Source organism: Gobius niger (assembly GCF_951799975.1).
Source record: "Gobius niger genome assembly, chromosome: 19".
NCBI classification, from domain to species: Eukaryota; Metazoa; Chordata; class Actinopteri; order Gobiiformes; family Gobiidae; genus Gobius; species Gobius niger.
Window position 1 is genome coordinate 1960800 of NC_136870.1, and position 24442 is coordinate 1985241.

Sequence of the window (24442 nt, forward strand, 5' to 3'; positions counted from 1 at the left end):
AGGTTACATTGGTGCGTCCACAGAGGCGCTGCGCCCTGGTCTGTACAATAGGTCAGGATGAATGATGTATGTGTGTGAGTGAATGTATGGTGGTGGTCAGAGGGTCAGACGTGTGCAGTCCCGACAGCGCTTCTGTCAGTCTCCCCCAGGGGAAACTGAAGCTACAAACGTAGTTTTGTGACCATGTCTGTGAAAGGCACTATATACATAAAGATCTTCTTACAGATCGTATTGGTTTATATGATCAAGCTTTATTATTATTATAGAAAACTGATATTTCAGGCTCTTTTTTATGCATTCATTTTCTTATAGAATGATTTTTTTCTCGGTGATTTGTGCATTTACAGTGTGTATAAACAGTTTGCCCAATGTGAGTAAAGCCTTCTCTGAGGAACAGCCCCTCCCCCTCCTCCAAAGTGACCAATAGAAAGTGAGCGTGTGCTCAGAGGGAGGAGCTCACAGAGGTTTAAAAGCAGCTCCTCTCCGCTCCTCTGCAGTTCTCTTCTCTGTCACAGTCAGGAGTAAACAAACATGGCCAGAACCAAACAAACCGCCCGTAAATCCACCGGAGGCAAAGCCCCCAGGAAGCAGCTGGCCACTAAGGCCGCCCGTAAGAGCGCCCCGGCCACGGGAGGAGTGAAGAAGCCTCACCGCTACAGGCCCGGCACCGTGGCTCTGAGGGAGATCCGCCGCTACCAGAAATCCACCGAGCTGCTGATCCGCAAGCTGCCCTTCCAGCGCCTGGTCCGAGAGATCGCCCAGGACTTCAAGACCGACCTGCGCTTCCAGAGCTCCGCCGTCATGGCTCTGCAGGAGGCCAGCGAGGCTTACCTGGTGGGTCTGTTCGAGGACACCAACCTGTGCGCCATCCACGCCAAGAGGGTCACCATCATGCCCAAAGACATCCAGCTGGCCCGGCGCATCCGCGGAGAGAGAGCTTAGACACAACCGGCTCCTCAGAGGAAACAACGGCTCTTTTCAGAGCCACCACCTCACTAAAGAGCCGCTTCACCCTAATGTGAAACAACTTACGCTGACGTGTGCACTAAAAAGCCACGTTTACTTAAAGCTAGTGATCACTAGTTAACTTAAGAGTAAAAGGAAGCTTGTCTACTGGCTATACTTTATAAGTACTTGAGTAACTTTTTTTCCCCCGAATACTGGCCACCTGCACAAATATGGTTAACTTCTGTCTGAAGAGAAACCAGGAGGTTTACAGGAAACACTTTCAGAACCTTGGACAGCGACAGAGCAATATTATTCACATCATTTATCAAAGGGCTCAGTAACTTTAACCACAGGACTTTAGAGCCAGTCTGTACAGTTTTCTACAGTGTTAAGTGGGAGAATATTTGCACTGAATATAAAGTGTTTTTTGTTTTGTTTATTTGGCCGAGACGGTGCCTGTTACTGAACACACAAGGCACATACATGTAAACACGCCTCGCCTTTGTCCACCAATCGCTGTCTCAACACGCTCTCACTCAGCATGTTTTTTTTCCATAATTTAAGGCGAGATGCTGCAGGTGAATAGGGATTTTTTGTTGTTGAGACTTTTACTGTAGATTACTGAGAAAAAAATATTGTGAGTTTTTGACATTTTGTTTTCTGCCTAAAAATTCTCAAAATTCCACATGTTTTCGGTGACAAAATCAAAATAATGAATCGACTGAGATCGATTTTAAAATGTATGGTTCTTTTTTGTCACGTTTTGGATTTTGAAATTTCACCCTGTTTTTTTGTAATTCAAACTCAATAAATGAGGCTCAGAATTAGATCTTATTAGAGTGCTAATATCTTCAAAACTCCCTCTGATAAAGACCTTCAAAAATATTGTTCAGTCCAAGAATTAAACATGTTATTGTGAAGATTACACTTGAAAGCAGCTGTTCCAGTACATCTATAGTATTTCAGGAATTGTGTTAGAATGTTGCTGAAATAAGAATATTTGAAAGTGTAAAATAATCTCTTTGCTCTTAAACAAAAGGGTGATAAGACATTTTATTGCCCCTATAATATATACAAGAAACAGGGATTTCTCTTTGTAAATGCTCAAACTAACGCTGTTCATTGCAGTAGTTTTATTTTCTTTATTTTTTTGCAGGAGGTAGAGGCCTTTCTTTTCAAACTGAAGGAGATGTTGTGAGCACATCAACATAATTTGAACTGGTTTCCCGACACAAATATTTCAAGTTCATGGATCACCTGGACTTTCTGCCTGTCCCTGCGCCTCTGTTTGCAGCACGACTTCGCCCAGTGTTGTATGTTACGGCAGGTGCAAAAATAATAAAAAGTAAATTAGGTCAAAAGAGCAAAGCCTTTGTCTGCGCCGTTGTGGCAGCAGCTCCAGGCCGTGACCTCGTGTGTGTTTGCTGCTGCTGCTGAAGTGGCTTCCAAACGCTCAGCTCACTCCCGACAGAGACACTTTGACTTTGTGTCTCTGCAGAGGCGACTTTGGAACAGGAAACGTGTCTTTCCTGAGGCCTGCGCGGCTCTGGGATGATGTGAGGAGGAAATGAGTGGGACTAGTCTGTTCCAGAATGCGCACAGTCAAAGGTTTGGATCGTTCCAGACGCACAGCCTCGTTCACACTGATGTTGTATTTGATTTTAATCCGAGGGGAAACTTCCTCCACACCGTCTCCTGCTCTGATCTGTCCTGACCAGAGCGTTTCTTTCACTTTTCGAGCCTTTTCCTGACGCGCACAAACACAAGAGCCTCTGATCCAAACGGGCTGAGTCTCTACGGTTCTCACGCGGTGTTTAAGTGCGCCTCGTGCTCGGGGAAACTCCACTCTCTCAGACTGTTGTTGTGAGTGACGTTTTGAAAAACTATGGCAGAAGAAGCTCCCGCTCCCGCCGCGGCTCCGGCCAAAGCCGCCAAGAAGAAGTCCGCCGCCAAACCCAAGAAGAGCGGCCCCAGCGTCAGCGCGCTCGTCGTCCAAGCCGTGTCCGCCTGCAAGGAGCGCGGCGGCGTGTCCCTGCCCGCGCTCAAGAAGGCCCTGACCGCCGCCGGATACGATGGGGAGAAGAACAAGGCCCGGGTCAGGCTCGCCGTTAAGAAGCTGCTGGAGAAGGGCACCCTGGTGCAGAAGAAGGGCTCCTACAAGATGAACAAGCCCGCGGCCGAGCCCAAGAAGGCCAAGAAGCCCGCGGCCAAGAAAGCGGCCCCTAAAGCCAAGAAGCCCGCGGCCAAGAAGCCCGCGGCCGCGAAGAAAGCCAAGGCAGCCAAGAAAGCGGCCACTCCCAAGAAGGTCAAGAAGTCCCCGAAGAAGGCAGCCAAGCCCGCGGCCAAGAAAGTGACCAAGAGCCCGAAGAAAGCGGCCAAGAGCCCCAAGAAGCCGGCGAAGAAGGCCCCCGCGGCGAAGAAAGCGACCCCCAAAAAAACCGCCAAGCCCAAAGCCAAGAAGGCCGCGGCCAAGAAGAAGTAACTCCTCCACTTTGTCCCCCCCGGACCAACAAAGGCTCTTTTCAGGGCCACACACTCCGCTAAAGACGCAGCTTCAGGCAAACTCAGTCAAGATCATGCGTAACATGACTATTACGCACAGTATGCGCTTTTACGCACGGGATTACACTGGTGTCCGTGCATTCCAGTGTGGAAGTGTCTCTGTTGATTAGAAATAGGATTAAACTAAACAAATAATTGTTAATGAGGGACAAGTATGGCTAAAATCTGCAGATAATAGAATAGAATAGATTTGCTGATGAGGCTAGAATTAAAATAAATATTAGGGACTGAGACACTATAAAAGAGCCATTTAAATCACTCAGGAACAGGTCTGCACTTTGTCCATGTGGAGGAGAAACATTGAAACAGACGATATCATTAAATATGTATTTCCCTGATATTAAAACATGCTGAATATTATAACAATGAAATAACTAATAACACTTAGAACTTGAGAAACAAAGTGGTGATGGAGAAATGATCTATTTATTCTATTAAAATATTGTTGAAAGTTGAGTTTTATCCTTTTTTTTCCAGATGATGTGTTGCTCGCCCATTTTCGACAAAGTATTTAAGCGCTTTCTTATTGTTGGTAAATGGTTCACTGTAAATAACAGTATTTATTAATCTTTTCGCTAAATTAAACACTGCCTTTTTATAATTGAAACCGGAAGCGCGTCCATCACGTGACCTGTTTATTCTAGTTTAAAAGAGCTAGGCCCACAGCCTCAGGGCAGAAGCTGTGGCGCAGTAGTCGGGCCGTGGCCTAAGCCTTGTGACATCTGGGACGTGTAAGTGTCGTTTTATCTGTTTGTCCATTTTAACTTAATCCATAGTACGCTAAACTATTTTATTCTTTATTCACAGGGGACCTATGTTTACCCTTTTCTTTTCTGTACTATTTGAGCTCGAAATAAACTTTGAAAAGCCAACTGATTCTCCCTGGTGATTTCGAGGGGGCAACAAAATCTTGGTGTTTCTGCCCGGTTGGATTAAGTTTGTGGATGACCTGGATCGCTACCGTGGATTGTGGCTACCGGAGCGCGTGTGTGGACTATATTCGTGAGTGGCATACGCTACGAGAGACGCCAACACGAAGCTATCACGGAGCTAATGCTAACGGAAGCGAGGTCAAGGAAGACGACACAACCCACCGCAAGTCACGATCAAAGCCAAGGTAAAAGACTTTCCAATCATGCCAGACTTTAACGAACAAGTGTCTGAATGGGAAAATATGCTGGAAGAAATCGAGGGAAAGCTAATTGCCTTACCTGCTTCGGAACTTCTTAAAATATGCACTACACTTGAAATCAATGTTGAAGATGAAGAAAAAAACTCACCTCGCAAATTGAGAAGGCTAATTCTGCAGCATTTGGAGTGTGAGGATGTCACGTCGCTTGAAGATGGAGGAATGTCATTGTTATTGAAAATAAATGACAGAATTGATGAACTGAGAAAAACGCTGTCTACGTCTGGTCCCACGTCGCCACGCCGCCCTCTGGCGGACACAGCTGGTACTGCGCCCAGCAACACGGAACCTGTGGTAAGACCACGCACCTCTGCCACCACGCTCACTGCCGCTAATAATTTGTCTGAAAGAACTCAAACTGTTGTTCACCCAATGTATAGAAAAGACTTGAAAATTAATGGACAAATTGGTGAACATAATCAAACGGATAAGCTGGGATATTCAAGTTTAGAAAGACAAATTACAAAAGCATTAAAGAAAGGATATGATGAATGCGAAATTATTGACGCAGTCCTTCAAGCTATTATTCCAGGAACAAAACTGCGAAGTTATCTGGAAAGTAGAGATGATTTGTCATTGAAAGCTTTGAAACAAATATTGCGAACTCATTTTGTTGAAAAAGATGCTAATGAGCTGTACCACTCCTTAACTCGTGCTGCACAAGATCACGGAGAGACTCCAGTCCAGTTTCTAGTTCGAGCAATGGACTTGAGGCAACAGATACTCTTTGCTTCAGAAAGAGCAGACACTGGCTTGAAGTACAGCCCAGAGCTCATCCAAAATCAGTTTTTGCAAACCATACTTACCGGACTCCAAGATGACACCATCCGTATTGACATAAAGCCATATTTGCAAAATCCAAGATTAACTGATGAAGTTCTGCTGGAGAAAATGACCGCCGCCTACAATCTGGAGATGGAGAGGAAGGGCAAGCTGTCAAGCAAATCCAGAGCCAAGGTGTTAGCGGTGAGTAATGATCCACATTTCACTGATTCAGAGAGCAGCAGTTATGACAGTAACTCTACTAGTTATAAAAAGCAAAAGTTTGAAAAACGTGACGCATTGATGGAGAAAGTAGACCAGGGCAACAAAGCAATCTGTGAAGCCATTCAGAATCTCACCACTCAGCTGTCAAGCCTGCACCAGCCACCCGGACAACCACCACCATGGGGACAAGCCAGCCACAGCTACAACAGACCACCGCCAAGGACACGCCCCAACCGGCAGTGTCACCAGTGCCAGCGGACCAATCCAGGGGGGAAATGCGACCACTGCTACAAGTGTGGGAGCATAGACCACTGGGCCATTGGTTGCCGCAGAGCGCCTAGGAACACCACAGCCTCCACCAACAAGATCGAAACCAGCGTACATCTTGGTAAGAACACAGACATATTCTGCACCACAGCGCCCCTCACTGGCAAACAACATCAAACTGCTAAGCTGGTGGGGAGGAGGTGCCTTGTTCGAGCCACAATGAACAATGTTGACACCAAAGTGCTGTGGGACACTGGCTCACAAGTGTCCATTATTGGAGATGAGTGGAAGCAGAGACACTTACCCCATGTTACTGTGAGGCCTGTGGAAGAGTTACTGGAAGAAGGAGGGCTGGATCTGTCCGCAGCAAATGGGACAAAGATTCCATACCAGGGCTGGATTGAAGTGAAGTTTGCACTGTCACAAGATGCTGTTGCTGGGATGAGTGATGAACCAGTAGTTGTTCCTATCTTAGTCGCCTCTACAGATCTGGAACGTCCTATTATTGGATTTAATGTAATTGAGGAGCTGGCTTTGGCAAATGAGGGTCTTGGAAGCTGTTTTCCTTCTGGTCACATGGTAAGGAGATTTTGTTCAGCACTTGATGTGGGTCAGGAAACTGCGAGGGCTGTTCTAACTGTTTTACAGAAGCCGTCACCTGAAAACAACCCCCACATTGCTCGTCTGGGAAGAATGCCAGTTACTGTCCCAAAGAGGAACGCCATCCAAGTGCAATGCAACTATCTACAGCAAGGTTTGCTCTGTGGAACTCACGTCGTGTTGGAGCCTAACCCGGAGACACCGTGGCCCACAGGACTCAAAGTAAGAGAACAGCTCATTCAACATCAAGAGAATACAAGGATTAAGGTAACTGTTGAAAATACAACAGACAGTGATATTAAACTTTGTGGCCGCACAACGCTTGGCTGGTTACACAGTGTTGATGCTGTTTATCCACTAGAGCCCAAGTCACCAGAGGGCAGTGCCACATCCTCACCGGAGCAGCCCAGTCAAGCACCACAGAGGGAGCCCTGGGTCCCGCCTGTAGATCTGAGTCACCTCTCGGCAGAGCAGCAGCACAGAGTTCGTCAGATGCTGATGGAGGAGGGTGACGTGTTTGCCAGAGATGAGTGGGATGCTGGTTGTGTCACTGGTTTGCAAATGGACATTAATTTGAAAGACTCTGTTCCTGTCCAGAGAACATACAATGCCATACCCCGACACCTGTATCAGGAAGTCAAGGCTCACATTCAGGATTTGTTGAGTAGAGGTTGGGTTCAAAAGTCCTATTCCTCTTACTCTTCACCGGTAGTCTGCGTCAGGAAAAAGGACGGCACTCTCCGGTTATGCATTGATTACAGGCTGCTGAATGAGAAGACCTGGCCAGACCGTCATCCCATCCCCAGGATCCAAGAAATCCTGGAAAACTTGGGTGGAAACTCCTGGTTCACCGTCCTGGACCAGGGCAAAGCATACCACCAAGGCTTCATGAGCGAGAAGAGCAGACCATACACAGCCTTTATTACACCATGGGGACTCTATGAGTGGACCAGGATCCCATTTGGCCTCTCAAATGCCCCGGCTGCTTTTCAACGCCACATGGAGGGATGCCTGGGAGATCTGAGGGATGAAGTCTGTGTGCCCTATCTGGATGATGTCCTTGTTTTCAGCCGCACATTTGACCAACATGTGGAAAACGTCAGACAAGTCCTGCGGCGACAGAGAGCCTGTGGGATGAAGCTGAGAGCCGAAAAATGTGAGTTGTTTAAGCCACAAGTAACGTATGTTGGTCGTGTGATCTCTGCAGAAGGATACAGGATGAACCCAAGAGAGGTGGAGGCAGTAAAGGCGCTCACGTACCAGACCCCAGCTACAGTGAGAGAGGTGAGGAAGCTCCTGGGATTCTTGAGCTACTACAGAGCTTACATCCAGGACTTCTCCAGGACTGCAAAGCCACTGTATGAGCTGCTGGCAAAGCCCAAAGGTGAGCCAAAACACTGCCACAAAAAGGGGACAAAACATTCAGGTGCTCAGCTCCCACCCTCCTCTCCGGTTCAGTGGACAGAAATACACAGAGCAGTTTTAGAGACGCTTGTGAACCAACTTACAAATCCACCTGTTATGGCATATCCAGACCTCGAGCAGCCTTTCATTCTCCATGTTGACGCCTCAGAGCAAGGGCTCGGTGCTGTGCTGTACCAGCGACAAGATGGCGCACTGAGAGTGATTGGCTACGGATCCCGAACCCTGACGCCTGCAGAGAAGAACTACAAGCTGCACTCAGGAAAACTGGAATTCCTCGCACTGAAATGGGCCATCACAGAGCGTTTCCGTGACTACCTGTTCCACGCGCCACACTTCACAGTCTACAGTGACAATAACCCACTCACTTACGTTACCAAGTCGGCAAAACTCAACGCCACGGGTCACCGCTGGGTTGCAGAGCTGGCAGACTATAGATTCACACTCAAGTACAGACCTGGAACAGCTAACACAGATGCTGACTTTCTCTCTCGCAGACCTAAGCCCATCAAAACCATCATGCAGGAGTGCACGGAAGAGTGTGAGCCGGAGGTCATGGACAGCATCTGTAAAGCAGTCAAAAGCAGCCAAACAGGTGAGATCAACTGGATTTCTGCTGTCACCTGTAATGTGGATGTCCTACCACCAGATGGCAGTGCTGTACCACCCCTTCAGCCCTTCTCCATCCAAGACATCCAGGCCCAGCAGAATGCAGATCCAGCCATCCAGAGGGTCTCCAACCTGAAAAGAGAAAACACTTACCTGAAGTACAGAGACAAAGCTGCAGAGAGTGAGCAAGTCAGAGTTCTCCTGAGAGAATGGCCAAAGCTGCAGCTGGGTGAAGATGGACTCCTGTGGAGGAAGACCAACAACAGGCTGCAACTGGTGGTGCCAGAGCCCTTGAAGCCCCTGGTGTACAAGTACCTCCATGAGGAGATGGGACACTTGGGTGCTGACCGGATGGTGGCCCTGGCCCGAGAGCGCTTCTTTTGGCCAAAAATGAGGCAGGAGATGGAGCACTACGTTACACGTGTCTGCAGCTGCATCAAAAACAAAAGGCCCAACAGAGTCACAAGGACACCACTTCAAAGCATTGAAACTTCTGCACCATTCGAGATGGTCTCAATAGACTTTTTACATCTGGAGAAAAGCAACGGAGGGGAAGAGTATATCCTGGTTTTAGTGGACCATTTCACTAAATACGCTCAGGCCTACGCAACCAAAGACAAGGCTGGGAAAACTGCTGCCAGAAAGCTGTTTGACGAATTTATCCCACGCTTTGGGTTTCCATCCAGGATCCACCACGACCAAGGAAGAGAGTTTGAGAACCAGCTGTTTCGGAAGCTCCAGGAATATGGTGGTATTCAACACTCTCGCACTACACCTTACCACCCCCAAGCTAACCCTGCCGAACGTTTTAACAGGACTCTGTTGAGTATGCTGCGGACACTGGAGGAGACACAAAAGGCCAGATGGAAGGAGCACCTCAACAAAGTAGTTCATGCCTACAACTCCACCATCCACGAGGCGACAGGGTACTCCCCTTTCTTCTTGCTTTTTGGACGTGAACCAACCCTCCCAGTTGACCTCTTGTTTCCCAAGAGGCTCGGTGACGCAGAGAAACAGACCCCTGCTGGCTATGCGGAGAAGTGGAGAGAGGCAATGCAGGAAGCCTATGCCATTGCCCTGACGAACATGAGGAAGTCTGCAAAAAAGGGCCAAGATTATTACAATCAGCGCGCCTGGAGCTCCACGCTGAACCCGGGTGACCATGTATTGGTGAGAAATCTCACGCCTCGAGGTGGTCCGGGGAAGCTCCGCAGTCACTGGGAGGACACTGTCCATGTGGTGAGGGAGAGCAAAGGCCCTGGAAGCCCTGTCTATGTGGTTGAGCCTCTGAATGCTGTAGGGAGAAGACGGGTGCTGCACAGAAACTTACTCTTACCTTGTCCTTACCTGGTTGAACCAGCGCCTGTCGTCCCCAACCCTAAAAGGAGAAGCAGGAGAACTAGAACGTCGCCAGGAAGAGGGACAAGTGTTAAGTGCAACATCCAGCCTGCAGGTACAGAGAGCTCTAGTGAGGAAGACTACCATCTCGTCCTGCCACCCCAACCCGCTCTTCAGCCGCTCAACCCAACTGCCAGAGAGTTCCAACCGAGAGTCCCCACTCCAAGACAGCCGGAACAGGGAGCTGCACCTGCTGAGGAGAGAGCTGAAGTGGTGATCCTGATCCCAGAGGTTGACCCTGAGCCGGAGCCAGAGCCAGTACAGGAAGCGGATTCATCTGAGCGAGAGGCATCCTCCTCAGACTCCTCGGAGGGATCTGCAAGACCTGTCAGAACCAGACGGCCCAGGCGCTTGTACACCTACGACCAGCTTGGTGAGCCCACGGTCCTGGAAGTGCAGACCTGTCCTGTCGGTGTGTCCAAACCAGCGAGGGTCCGAGACGGCTTCTTCAGCACCTCGGCCAACCTATATCCTTTTTAATTCCCAGTCGTAATGCAGTAGTAACATGCACTTTATGTACCTGCTAATTGAGTTGCACTTTGCACTTTGCACTTTAAAGTATGTGGCTTGTGTGCAATAGAGATATGTGCAATAGTAGTAAATGTACTTTAATTATTGTTTCAGTAGTACATGCCATTTGTTTAGTTGGTTTGCTATGCTGCTACAAAATCTTGGGTAGAAGGTATTTTCCTTGAGTCAATTCTGAAGATTCTGGGGCCCACCAATGCTTCAACGGACTATCTACCCAAATACGGAAATGGACCTTTAAACCTGCGCGTACCGCCGTGCCAAAGGACTCTTGGATAACGGACACTATTCATTTAGCCTGGACTCTTTTGTGAAGTATTGCTGTTGTTCAAGGTGTTTATTTGCTACAATTTATGGTTTCGGTCAAGTAAGACCCCCCAGTAGGATTAAGGGAATGTTGGGTTAACATTATTTTTAGTGGGGGAGGGTGTTGCTCGCCCATTTTCGACAAAGTATTTAAGCGCTTTCTTATTGTTGGTAAATGGTTCACTGTAAATAACAGTATTTATTAATCTTTTCGCTAAATTAAACACTGCCTTTTTATAATTGAAACCGGAAGCGCGTCCATCACGTGACCTGTTTATTCTAGTTTAAAAGAGCTAGGCCCACAGCCTCAGGGCAGAAGCTGTGGCGCAGTAGTCGGGCCGTGGCCTAAGCCTTGTGACATCTGGGACGTGTAAGTGTCGTTTTATCTGTTTGTCCATTTTAACTTAATCCATAGTACGCTAAACTATTTTATTCTTTATTCACAGGGGACCTATGTTTACCCTTTTCTTTTCTGTACTATTTGAGCTCGAAATAAACTTTGAAAAGCCAACTGATTCTCCCTGGTGATTTCGAGGGGGCAACAGATGCGTAAAATGACTATTACGCACAGTATGCGCTTTTACGCACGAGATTACACCCGAGTCCGAGCGTCCCAGTGTAGAAGTGTTTCTGTTGACTAAAAATAGGATTAAACTGAATAAATATGAGGGCTACAACTATGGCTAAATCCTGCAGATACATGTGTTGACTGAATAAGGCTAGACTGAAAATAAATATTGGGGACTAAGTCACTTTAAAAGAGCCATTTAAATAATTCAGGAACAGGTCTGTGCTTTGTCCATGTTTGACTATATAATATTATATCAAAAGTTAAATAAGAATAAATTTGTCTAAAAGTAAGTGTGTTCAGAGTTGGATCTCTGTCTCTTTTCTGTCTGAGTAAACACTTTGGGAAATGGCTTTGAGCTTGAAAACAGAACCTAATTGGTTCAGATCTATTGAAATGTATGACCCTCCTGAACTGATGTTTCTGGTTTTCTCTGGTTGAGCAAAAACACACTCTTTAAAACCATGTGTGATTTTTAACACTATTTCTGTGTCATTTCTCATTTTTGGTTGTGTTGAAGTTGTGTCGGTTTTCACATTTCTGTGTAAAAAAAACCCAGCTGGTGAACATTGGTGAACATTTTATTCACATCTTTGACTTAGTGATTATGGTGAGCATGAAAAATGTAAATCATCCTCAGCTAATAATAAATAAAAATGACTTGAATGATGTGTGTAAATGTTTTAAAGTCATTCCTGAGTGTATATGAAGTATTTTAGGGATAAAGTGCATTTTTTGTTTCTTCCTGTGTCCACTCGGTGGCGCTGGTGCGCACATGTTTTCCTTCAGGTTCTCAGTCGGTGAATATAGTCTGAGTGTGTGGAGGCTCAGGTCATATCGTCCTGAAACCACAGAACAGTCAAAATGTCCGGAAGAGGCAAGCTCAGAGCCTGGTGCTCCAGGAGAGTCTACTAAACGAAAAAGAAAGAGTAGATCCCATGGCCTTGAAAAACGTGCCAATAAAAATCCCTCTTCCTGATGTCCTCTTTAAACATTGCCACATGGAACATCCGTGGTGTTCAATCATCTACTTTTCAAAAGCAAAAGTTAGAATTCTTGCACGATACTAACTATGATGTATTATTTGTCCAAGAAATGAGGCTTAATACTTTTGTGGATGTTGATGATGTTTGTAAGTTATGGTCTAAAGGTAAAAGTATAATTTCTATTGGAGAGGATAAAGCTGACGGGGTCGGAATCCTTTTCAAAAATAATCAAGTAACTGTTTTAAAGAAAAGAGAAATTATTCCTGGGAGACTGTTGATGGTGGATTGTTTTTGTCGAAACCATAAATTTAGACTGATTAATGTTTATACTTCTCAACAGTTCCATAAAAAGTGTAAACTACTGAGAAAACTGAGAGAGATTTTAACGGTTAATTATACCACGATTATTTGTGGTGATTTTAACATTATCACTGATGAAAAAGACCGTATTGGAAGCACTGTATATAAAACAAGTAAAGAAGGGAAACTCTTGAAAGAAATAAGTCAAGAACATGATTTAATTGATGCTTTTCGTGATTTAAAACCAAACGCATATGGTTTCACTAGGTACGATTCTAAATCTAAAACTAGAATTGACCGAATTTATACATCTTCAAATGTTAAAATATTGTCCTATAAAACCATCATGACTGACTTCTCCGACCATCTGATGGTGTGTTCGACCATTAACTATGGAAGATCGGAGAAAAAAAGCTTTTGGAAACTGAATACGCAGTGTCTGAAACATCAAGAGCTACTCTCAGAATTAAAACAGGAAATAACCCGTGTTGTCCAGCTGAAAGTTTTAACCAGGTCAAACCTCGAGCTGTGGGAGCTTCTTAAGCAGAGAATCACAGCCTTCTTTAAATTTAAATCCAAAGAAATAAACCTAATCAAAAACCAAAATTATGACCGTTTAGTCCGAGAATTGATATCAATTAAACAAATGAAAGATAAAACTTTTGCAGACGAACTTCAAATGAAAAATATAAAGGAACAAATTAATGAGATCAATTCTGAAATGTTATTTAATGTATTTAAAAATGCTCAAATCGATGGTCGAGGAAATGTAGTCCAAGCCCTTAAGTCCAACAAAGAAAAACTACAAAGCAAATTCATTGAAACCATAAATGATGATGAGGGAAACTTCATCTCTGACGAAAATAGGAAAAGACAAGTTATCCGAGACCTGTGTGCCAAAGCGTACGAGACCATTCCAATCGACACCAACTGTGTGAACTCCCTGTTAGGGGAGATCTCTCCTCCGACCCTCCTGGATGTGACCCCTCTCCTCGGAGACATCACCAAAGATGAAGTCTCTTGTGCAATAAAACAGCTCAACTCAGGCAAAAGTCCAGGTCCTGATGGCCTGCCCACTGAATTCTACCAGTTACTAAATGACGACGTGATCCAGTTATTAACGGATTACTTTAATGAGGGTCTGAAAGGCGGGCGGTTGGGAGACTCCTTCTACCAAGGCGTACTGTGTCTGCTCTATAAAAAAGGAAATAAAACTGAAATCGATAATTATAGACACCTAACAATAATGAATACGGATTATAAAATATTAGCAAAGATTATTATGAATAGAATGCATGATGTTCTTGAAGACATTATAGAAAAAGAACAAACTTGTGCTATTAAAGGGCGTCTAATGTGGGACAATTTATGTGCTTTAAGAGAAATGATCCATAACAACCAAGATCATAACTTTTATATCCTCGGTCTTGACCAGAAAAAAGCTTTTGATTATGTGTCTCGAGACTATTTATGGTCTGTTCTTGCGAAATACGGTTTCCCTGATGATTTTATTAATATGATTAAGTGTCTTTATGCTAAATCTGAAGTGTGTGCTAATGTAAACGGTGTGTTAACTGAGCCCTTCCACATAAACCGTGGGGTGAAACAAGGCTGTCCTCTGAGTGCAGCTCTTTACATTTTAGCTATAAATCCTTTGATTTCCACTATTAATAAAAACCCGAACATCACCGGTGTAACTATAGGTGCCTCTAAACCCTTTAAGGCATTAGCTTACGCTGACGACGTCACTGTAATAATTAAGAACCAAACTGAACTAAACCAATTAAATGATATTTTAAAAATGTATGAAAACGCCTCTGGAGCGATTTTAAACCAAAACAAATCTGATGCTGTTTGGATTGGGGATGAAACAAATAAAATGACAATCAATATCCAAACTAAACCAGAAATTAAAGTACTGGGTCTACTCTTGTATTGAAAAGAACTGGGATCTTAAACTTGTAGAAATTCAAGAAGAAATTAAGAAATGGGAGAATAAAAAAAACAACTACAATCTAAGAATTAATATAATTAAAATGTGTATTCTCTCCAAACTACTGTTTTTGGCCACAGTCTTTCCGCCTCCTAAAAAATGTATTTTAAAAATTAACAAACTATGTGTGAACTTCATCTGGGGCACAACCAGAGAAGTCACTAAAAGAGATCTTTTATATAAAAACAAAAAATTAGGAGGTTTAGGAGCATTAAATATTGAGGTGAAATTAACCTGTGCTTTTGTAAAGAATATGTCCCTGGCCATCTCCAGAGGCGCTCCATGGGTGGGCGATCCAAACCTGTGGAGAAAACGAAAAGGAAGAGCTCGCCAAGGTCCGGAATATAAACTCCTCTATGGTGATTTTAAAGATAAATTTAACATTGATTGGAATGGTCTGACGTCTAAAATGTTGTATAGTAAAATCTGTGATGTCATGTATTCGGGCACTGTGTCCTTCAAGCACCTCAACGATGATGAATCCTGTGTATTAATTAAAAAACTATTATGCAAACGGACGGATGAGTCGATCCGCGACACCCTCTGGCTCATGGCCCACAACAGACTGCCAGTGCGGGCCATAGTGTCGTGGAGCTGCTACGTTAAAACAAAAACATGCCCCATGCCGAACTGTAGAGCAGACGAGACACAAGATCATCTGTTTTTAGACTGTTATAGAACTCCAGAAATCTGGACTCAACTACAAAACATCGGACTCATTTTCACCATTAATTACAACTCTGTGATCTATGGACTCTTTCAAGAAAACTTCACTTCAGATAAAACTCAACTATTCCAACTGGTCATCGCTATAGCTGCAATAAAAATATGGAAGACACGATCAAAACTAACCACGACACAGACTTTTATAGACAGTTCAACAGTTTGTAAACAAATCTCTACAGAACTCAAAAGAAGACAATCACTGGACATTACAAAACAACTTCCTTGGGACATTTTAACATTGTAAACTGTATTGTACCTTTTGTATTATATGAATGAAATGCACTTTATTTGTATTGAAAATGAATATGTAAAATTGCTAAATCTTAAATAAAGGAATTTAAAAAAAAAAAAAAAAAGAAAAAAAGAAAGGGAGTCAAAGGCCTGGGAAAAGGAGGCGCAAAGCGTCACCGTAAAGTGCTCCGTGACAACATCCAGGGCATCACCAAGCCCGCTATCCGCCGTCTGGCTCGCCGCGGCGGAGTCAAGCGTATCTCCGGTCTGATCTACGAGGAGACCCGCGGGGTGCTCAAGGTTTTCCTGGAGAACGTGATCCGTGACGCCGTGACGTACACCGAGCACGCCAAGAGGAAGACCGTGACCGCCATGGACGTGGTGTACGCCCTGAAGAGACAGGGCCGCACTCTGTACGGCTTTGGAGGTTAACTCTTCATCTGAACTTAAACAACGGCCCTTTTAAGGGCCCCCACTTCCTAAGAGGCACTTTTCATTTAGGATTAGGGGCGATACCACATTTTTTATAATCTATACCATACCGATACTTTTGGGTCTTTTGTTGATACCGATACTGGTCATTTCATATGGGTGAATGTATTTCAATCAATATACATTTCTAAAACTGGTTAATAGGTCAATTACAACTATATCAATTTAACTGGTTAATTAAACAATGTTAATGTGAAATTAAATACATAAACAACATTTAAAATTAATACTTAAATGACAAACCACCTAAACCAGAATGATATGACTGGCTCAGTTCAATCCTTTGCTGTTGTGACTGTTTTTGCTCAGAACAAAGAAATAAATCATCCTTTTGTGTTGATAATTAGTATATGCGGATATTTAGTAGAGGTACCGGCAGGCCAAGCGTGCTGCAGCTCGTGCGGTCGCAGAGGCTAAAACTCGGGTCTGGGAGGAGTTCGGGGAGGCCATGGAGGAAGACTATCGGTCGGCCTCGAAGAGATTCTGGCAAACCGTCCGGCGCCTCAGGAGGGGGAAGCAGTGCTTCACCAACACTGTTTACAGTGCGGGTGGGGGGCTGCTGACCTCGACTGGGGATGTTGTCGGGCGGTGGAAGGAGTACTTCGAGGACCTCCTCAATCCCACCGTCACGTCTTCCAATGAGGAAGCAGAGGCTGGGGACTCGGGGGTGGGCTCGCCCATTACCGGGGCTGAAGTCACCGAGGTGGTGAGAAAGCTCCTCGGTGGCAAGGCTCCGGGGGTGGATGAGATTCGCCCTGAGTACCTTAAGTCTCTGGATGTTGTAGGACTGTCTTGGCTGACACGTCTCTGCAACATCGCGTGGCGGTCGGGGACAGTGCCCCTGGATTGGCAGACCGGGGTGGTGGTCCCTCTCTTTAAGAAGGGGGATCGGAGGGTGTGTTCCAATTACAGAGGAATCACCCTCCTTAGCCTCCCCGGTAAGGTCTACTCCAGGGTGCTGGAGAGGAGGATCCGGCCGATAGTGGAACCTCGGATCCAGGAGGAACAATGCGGTTTTCGTCCTGGTCGTGGCACACTGGACCAGCTCTATACCCTTCATCGGGTGCTTGAGGGTTCGTGGGAGTTCGCCCAACCAGTCCACATGTGTTTTGTGGATCTGGAGAAAGCGTTCGACCGCGTCCCTCGTGGTGCCCTGTGGGGGGTGCTCCGGGAGTATGGGGTCCGGGGCCCTCTGGTTCTCCACCGGAAAAAGGTGCTTCCCCTCTACAGGTCGGTGGGGAGTCCTTGCCTCAAGTGGAGGAGTTCAAGTATCTCGGGGTCTTGTTCACGAGTGAGGGACGGATGGAGCGTGAGATCGACAGACGGATCGGTGCGGCGTCAGCAGTGATGCGGTCGCTGTATCGGTCTGTCGTGGTGAAGAGGGAGCTGAGTCGGAGGGCAAAGCTCTCGATTTACCGATCGATCTACGTTCCCGCCCTCACCTATGGTCATGAGATTTGGGTCATGACCGAAAGGACAAGATCGCGAATACAAGCGGCCGAAATGAGTTTCCTTCGCAGGGTGGCTGGGCGCACCCTTCGAGATCGGGTGAGGAGCTCAGCTACCCGGGAGGAGCTCGGAGTAGAGTCGCTGCTCCTTCACGTCGAAAGGAGCCAGCTGAGGTGGCTCGGGCATCTGTTTCGGATGCCTCCTGGTCGCCTCCCGCGGGAGGTGTTCCAGGCATGTGCTAGTGGGACAAGGCCTCGTGGAAGACCCAGGACACGGTGGTGGGACTATGTCTCCGAGCTGGCCTGGTGTCGCCTCGGGGTCCCCCCAGAACAGCTGGAGGAGGTGTGTGTGGATCGGGAAGTTTGGGCATCTCTGCTGAGACTGCTGCCCCTGCGACCCGGCCCCGGATAAAGCGGAAGAAAATGGATGGATGGATGCATACAGTGTTAATTTTGACAGCATATTTTAATTTAGTTTTAGTCTTAGTCTTCTGACTAAAATGTAATTTAAATTTAGTCGAGATTTAGTCAAAAAAATTGTTTAAATTTTAGTCTAGTTTTAGTCGACTAAAATTGCAAGTAAATTTAGTCGACTAAATTTAAGACGAATTTAGTCGACTTTGCATTGATAATATTCATTATAATCATATTTAATGTTGTTCCTCTGCTTCATGGAGCTGCTCCACATGAACAAAGCTCAGCTGATCCTTTGGCACTGAATTTAAATGATCTGAGGCTCTTTCAGACGCTCAATACAAGTTTGGATGATTTTAGTCTCTCCTTTTCATTTTTATTTTGTCTTATTTTTGTCGAGTAAAATATCTGGACATTTTAGTCACAGTTTTAGTCTCATGAAAAACTTTTTATTTAGTTTTAGTCTATTTGAGTCGTCAAAAATAACACTTTGACTAAAATTAAGACTAAATATTTTAGTCGATGAAATTAACACTGCATGCATATAATATTTTATAAGTATTTTTTACAAAACAGACTACACTGTCTTTCAAACTGTGCTGATGAAACAAGTTTTGCAAACTCAGTGTGGTGTTAATAATGAATCCTCACATGGACTCCATTCATGAACTTTGTTCCCAGAGTGTGAATCTGCTGTGCAGCCAAAGACCACGACGTGAAAGATGTCCAAATATCTCAGCTCTAAAGGAGCTTCATGGATCCATGGGTTTCCCCGATTATTAAAATATTACTATGAATGCAGTCAAAACACAGGAAGAGCATGTGTGCTTAAACGATGTCATAACAGTCAGATATAAACGACATCATGGTCCTGCAGAGAAACAAGTGAAGCCATGAACAGATTTATGACTCGTTTATTAATAAGCTTCACTTTGTTCTTTTCCTCCTGAACCAGACTTTGTTTCATGTTTACAATAAAGACAATGTAGGACTTACTTATTGGGGCACCTTCATGCGTGTACTGTCTATTTGAACAGACCCAACGCTTTTGTATTTTCCCTCCAGAACTCAGTTCTTTGTTAAAAAGACCCTCTCCCCCCTCTTCTCTCGGGATAATCGCGGGCTACTGGCCAAACAAAGGCGCGTGCCGCGACCAGCTCTCCCCCTCTCCCTCTGCGTCAGAGCGGCTCCTCCAATCCCAGCTCAGACCCGGCACAGCGGAGTCTACAGAGTCCAGAATAAAAGCCGCGGCTGCGCCTCTGTCCCTCAGTCACTCCGCTGATCCTGAGCAGAGAAACATGCCTGAACCAGCCAAGTCCGCGCCCAAGAAGGGCTCCAAGAAAGCCGTGACCAAGACCGCAGGGAAAGGCGGCAAGAAGAGGAGAAAGTCCAGGAAGGAGAGCTACGCCATCTACGTGTACAAGGTGCTGAAGCAGGTCCACCCCGACACCGGCATCTCCTCCAAGGCCATGAGCATCATGAACTCCTTTGTCAACGACATCTTTGAGCGCATCGGAGGAGAGGCCTCCCGCCTGGCGCACTACAACAAGCGCTCCACCATCACCTCCAGGGAGATCCAGACCGCCGTGCGCCTCCTGCTGCCCGGAGAGCTGGCCAAGCACGCCGTGTCCGAGGGCACCAAGGCCGTGACCAAGTACACCAGCTCCAAGTAAACTGTCCGTCCTCTGAACACACAACGGCTCTTTTAAGAGCCACACACTTCAATAAACGAGCTGTGCTTTTTTTCATTTAACCTTTTGGAAGATTCAGATTTGTTGACATAACTTTAAACTAAACGAGTTAAAACAAATTTTCAGGCTGAACCAGGTTAATACGGTTGCATTTACTAATTGCAACCTTTACTAATTATTCTTGTTGAGACCAAGAATAAATAAATCTATATAATATACAGCGTTTCTGTCTTGGATATGAACAAACCGTGTGAGGTGTGTTAAATCTTTTATTCCCTGTTGACTGAGCGAAGTAGATGAAACCATTTTATGAATGGATTAGACCCGTTTAAGAGGAGATAAAACAAGCTTTAAATTAATGCCGTGACTGAGGAGAGTCACACTTTTACTTTGAGCAATGATTTCAGCGGAGATGGAACAGATGAAAAGCTCTGACACAAACATCTGAATAAAATAAATCCAAAACAGTCTTCATAGGAAACTCAGGCGAACCTCCTTTGGACAGGACAACACAACGGCTCTTTTAAGAGCCACACACTTCACTAAACGAGCTGTGTTTCTAGTTTCTCAAATAATTCCTTTTCTGAACTTGTCACATTAACATTTTAATTACTAATTAGTTTAAGAAAATGTAAAGGCTTTTGAAAGCCTCGCGCTTAAAATAAGATGTGCTTTATTGCATTTTCTTTTTTTTTTTTTAAATTTTTCTAGAAGTTTAGGAAATCGCTCTGCTGAAACTATGTTTTTCATATGTTGTAAAGCAGAGCCAGATTATCAAGTAACTAAAGAGCCACTTCTTTCACTAAACGTGCAGTCTGTTAGGACTGATTTTAAAAGAGCCATTATATTTCGGATTAAAACTGCAAGTGGCATTAAATGGCTCTCGTGGGCCGCGCTTCGTTTTATGCTCCTCTGTAACCCTATATTATTGCTCTGATATTGGTCAGAAAACATCAAAACTACATTTTTGCCTCGATATGTAAATAGTTCAAACCTGCAGAGGGTGCTAGCGTACCAAACAATTCTTTTCACTTTTGTAGGTGGCGCTGTTGCAACATTTTTTTCGCCTGAGTCAGTTTGAGCAGGAATTTGACCCCCTGAACATACTCGACAACATACCAAAGAGCAGGAATTTGTAAGTAGGTAATTGTGTAGCTTAACAGACGATACTCACAAAAAACAGGAGGCCAGAGGAAGCGCTGAGAAGCTTAAATATTTGTCCAGCACTCTGTACTCTTGTAAACTCTGCTGTTGTCTGCATGACAAAGGTTTTCATGCAGAAATGGAGGCACTGTGTAATTTGCCCTTGTCACTTGACCTCCATGGTGTTCCTGGACTTGATCAGGGAGAAGTCTTCTTTCTTAAAAGATATGGTGCACAATAAGGACACAAAACCTTTTATAATTGAAGATGGTGATGCACCTGTTTCAAAGCCCAGCTCTGCACAGTCAGTGACTCTGACAAAGTAATTACAAAATAGTGATGACTTTTTGTCTCTTTCGGAAATGTAACACTAGATTTTTGTGTTTTAAGGCTAAATTGAAGGAGCTTTTTCTTGGAGTCTGAGTCTCAGGAGGAGGCATTTTCTTCTCGCAATATTCTCAGCATATAGTTGTATTAAAGCATTTCATGAAGAGAAAAAAATCCTTCAAGTATACATCACTTTGACTGTGATTTTATACTTTAGCACTGTGAGATGCTGACCCAAGGTACGATCAGCGACAACATTGTGAAGTGCATTCCAGTGGGTTTTCATGGCCGGGTGCCTCGATGGCCTGGTCCGTGTGCAAAGATTCTGGCGTTCGGGACATGGAACGTCACTTCGCTGGGGGGGGGGAGCCTGAGCTTGTGCGGGAGGTTGAGAGATAATGGCTGGATATAGTCGGGCTCACCTCCACGCACAGCTTAGGTTCCAGATCCCAACTCCTGGAGAGAGGCTGGACTCTCCATGTTTCTGGAGTTGCCCGCGGGGAGAGGCGGCGGGCTGGGGTGGGTTTGCTCATATCCCCCCAGCTCAGCCGCCACGTGTTGGAGTTCACCCCGGTGGACGAGAGGGTCGCGTCCCTACGCCTTCGGGTCGGGGACAGGTCTCTCACCGTTGTCTCGGCCTACGGGCCCAACATCGGTGCAGAGTACCCGGCCTTCTTGGAGTCCCTGGGAGGGGTACTAGATAGTGCTCCGACTGGGGACTCCACTGTTCTGCTGGGGGACTTCAACGCCCACGTGGACGACAGTGAGACCTGGAAGGGAGTGATTGGGAGGAACGGCCTCCCCGATCTGAACCCGAGTGGTGTTCTGTTATTGGACTTCTGTGCTAGTCACGGTTTGTCCATAACGAACACCATGTTCGAGCACAAGGGTGTCCATAAGTGCACGTGGCACCAGGACACCCTAGGCAGGAGGTCGATGATCGACTTTGTAGTTGTGTCGTCTGACCTCCGGCCGCGTGTCTCGGACACTCGGGTGAAGAGAGGGGCTGAGCTGTCAACCGATCACCACCTGGTGGTGAGCTGGATCCGCTGGCAGGGGAGGGCAGGCCCAAACGTGTTGTGAGGGTCTGTTGGGAACGTGTGGCGGATCCCTCTGTCAGTGGGGTTTTCAACTCCCACCTCCGTAGGAGCTTCACCCAGATTCCGAGGGAGGCTGGGGACATGGAGTCCGAGTGGACCCTGTTCTCCTCCTCCATTGCCGATGCACGAGAAACTAGAGAAATACCAGGGGCTCAGAGAGGAGCTGGAGAAAACCTGGAGGGTGAAGCATCAGTGGTGCCCGTGGTCGTTGGGGCACTCGGGGCAGTGACCCCCAAACTGGAGGAGTGGCTCCAGCAGATCCCAGGAAATACATCAGACATCTCGGTCCAGAAAAGTGCAGTTCAAGGAACAGCAAAGATACTGCGCAGAACCCTCAAGCTCCCAGGCCTCTGATAGAGGACCCGAGCTTGGAGGAAAAAGAGACCGCCCGCGGAGGGTCAGAAAAGGTTTTTTTTTATATATATATATATATATCTTATGTGCAAACTGATATAATATCAATAATAAAAAAATGGTTAAATATTATATTTTAAAACAAAAAGATGAGCTGAGGCACTCTGAATTTGCAGAAAAAAATTGGTTTTGACCGACACGTTTTGACTCCTTGGAGTCTCCATTCATCAGGGTAAGTTTAAAAAAAAAGTAAAAAATCAAACTCTATGAAAATATGAAATTGTTTTTGAAGCTCCCATATAAAGATGTGTCTGCAGTGCCCCCTTAATACAACAACGAAAACATAAAATGCATGTGTCATCAGTAACCAGTTCATGACGATACAACTTTAAATGAATCTATTAACTATTAATAACAGCATGACCTAAGTTGTTTCAACACTTACTAGAAACTAGAAACTTAGAAAGAGTCTTAAACCGGTCACATCTCTGTGTTTATTTCCGTGTGCACGATCAGCTGTTGATGAGCCGGAGCGCGGCAGGCGGAGGCTCGCGGTGATCCACGTGTTAAGAGCAATGGGCGCTGGCTGCTCTGCTTTATGACCACGACACTAGGCCCCCATTGAAAAGCATTGGAGTTTAGACACCTTAAAAACAACTTTAACGCCTGGTTTCAATTTTTTCAACACTAGACTAGGCGAGATATTCCTCCTGAGATAACGCTGGGTTAGTCACAATTTATTTTTCATAAAAATGTTTTTTTAAATCTGGTACTTAATGAGGGTGGGACTGTTAGCATTGGAGCAGCGCGAGCTACACGTCACGCAAGGGCCGAGTCTACGGTGAAAATCCCGCCCGTATGTCCTTTTTAGGAACATGCTTCGTCAGAGCTGGGGAGGGGGGGTCTGTAAATGCACCATGAATTCCCCCACGGCCGTGGTCATTATGGTCAACGGGGAGGAGTGAGCAGAAGACGTCCATTATTTTTTACAGTCTATGGTTAAGAGTGTGGATGTTTTAGCTAACAAAAAATGCTATAGAGCAAAGGAGTTCTTAAATGCACGTGTTTTCTCAAGATGTTTTAAAGTGAAATTGCATCTATTTCGTCTCTGAGCCTTTTCACTGCCATTTTCTCCATTGCCTTCGCTACATTCGAAGTTAGCGCGATAGGCCTGTAGTTATTGTTCTCTGATGGACATGTCTTGGACATGACTTCTTCTAAATTTCTGGCACTGTGTGTTGATCTAAAGATAGCTGGAACAGATTCTGCAGGAGACAGTTCCTCAGCGCATGTTTGCATTAAGAAGACTTTAAGCTTTGTTTTTTGGAAATCTCTTAAATACAAACAGAGTCCAGATCAATTATTGCCCTGTTCGAGGCATGACATACAATCACCTCTACAATCTCACGACAATAAAAAATAAATTAACAATAAAATGTCCATTTTGATTCTCATAAAGAATTCATTTAGTTAACTTGTTTTACCTTTTTCGTTATTCGTAAAGCACAAATCTCAGGAGGCAGAGTTATAACAATAAGGGAATAATAATAAATAAAAAAATAGGATAAAAATTAGAACAGGTTATATAAGTAGAATATCGGGGTGTAAAGTTACAGTCCTAGTGCAGGTTGTCAATAAGTGATGCTGGTAAAGGGAATCAAGTGCAGCTCATATAGATTATTGCACGTAGTTTTGCAAGGGGGGTTATTGCACATGTTTCTTTACAGCACCCCTTATACCAACCTAGATCAGCTAACACATCCCTTGCACACACACACAAATGCTTGCTACTCAGTATGACAGGTCCCCTGAATATGTTGTACACACAACTTAAGATAAGATATGATAACGAT

The 24442-nt window shown here is 45.2% G+C and overlaps 3 protein-coding genes across 3 annotated transcripts; all 3 read left to right on the forward strand.

Annotated features, from left to right (window-relative positions):
• Positions 1-508: 508 nt before the first annotated feature.
• LOC306979022 (histone H3.2) lies at positions 509-989 on the forward strand. Its single transcript, XM_079577792.1, has one exon. The coding sequence runs from the start codon at positions 532-534 to the stop codon at positions 940-942; it is 411 nt and encodes a 136-aa protein (XP_079433918.1). The 5' UTR covers positions 509-531; the 3' UTR covers positions 943-989.
• Positions 990-2809: 1820 nt separating this feature from the next.
• Positions 2810-3431, forward strand: LOC306979167 (histone H1-like). The gene has a single exon (XM_079578022.1). The coding sequence runs from the start codon at positions 2834-2836 to the stop codon at positions 3428-3430; it is 597 nt and encodes a 198-aa protein (XP_079434148.1). The 5' UTR covers positions 2810-2833; the 3' UTR covers position 3431.
• A 15819-nt stretch (positions 3432-19250) lies between these two features.
• On the forward strand, positions 19251-19662 carry LOC306979191 (histone H2B). Its single transcript, XM_079578046.1, has one exon. The coding sequence runs from the start codon at positions 19273-19275 to the stop codon at positions 19645-19647; it is 375 nt and encodes a 124-aa protein (XP_079434172.1). The 5' UTR covers positions 19251-19272; the 3' UTR covers positions 19648-19662.
• The last annotated feature ends 4780 nt before the right edge of the window (positions 19663-24442 follow it).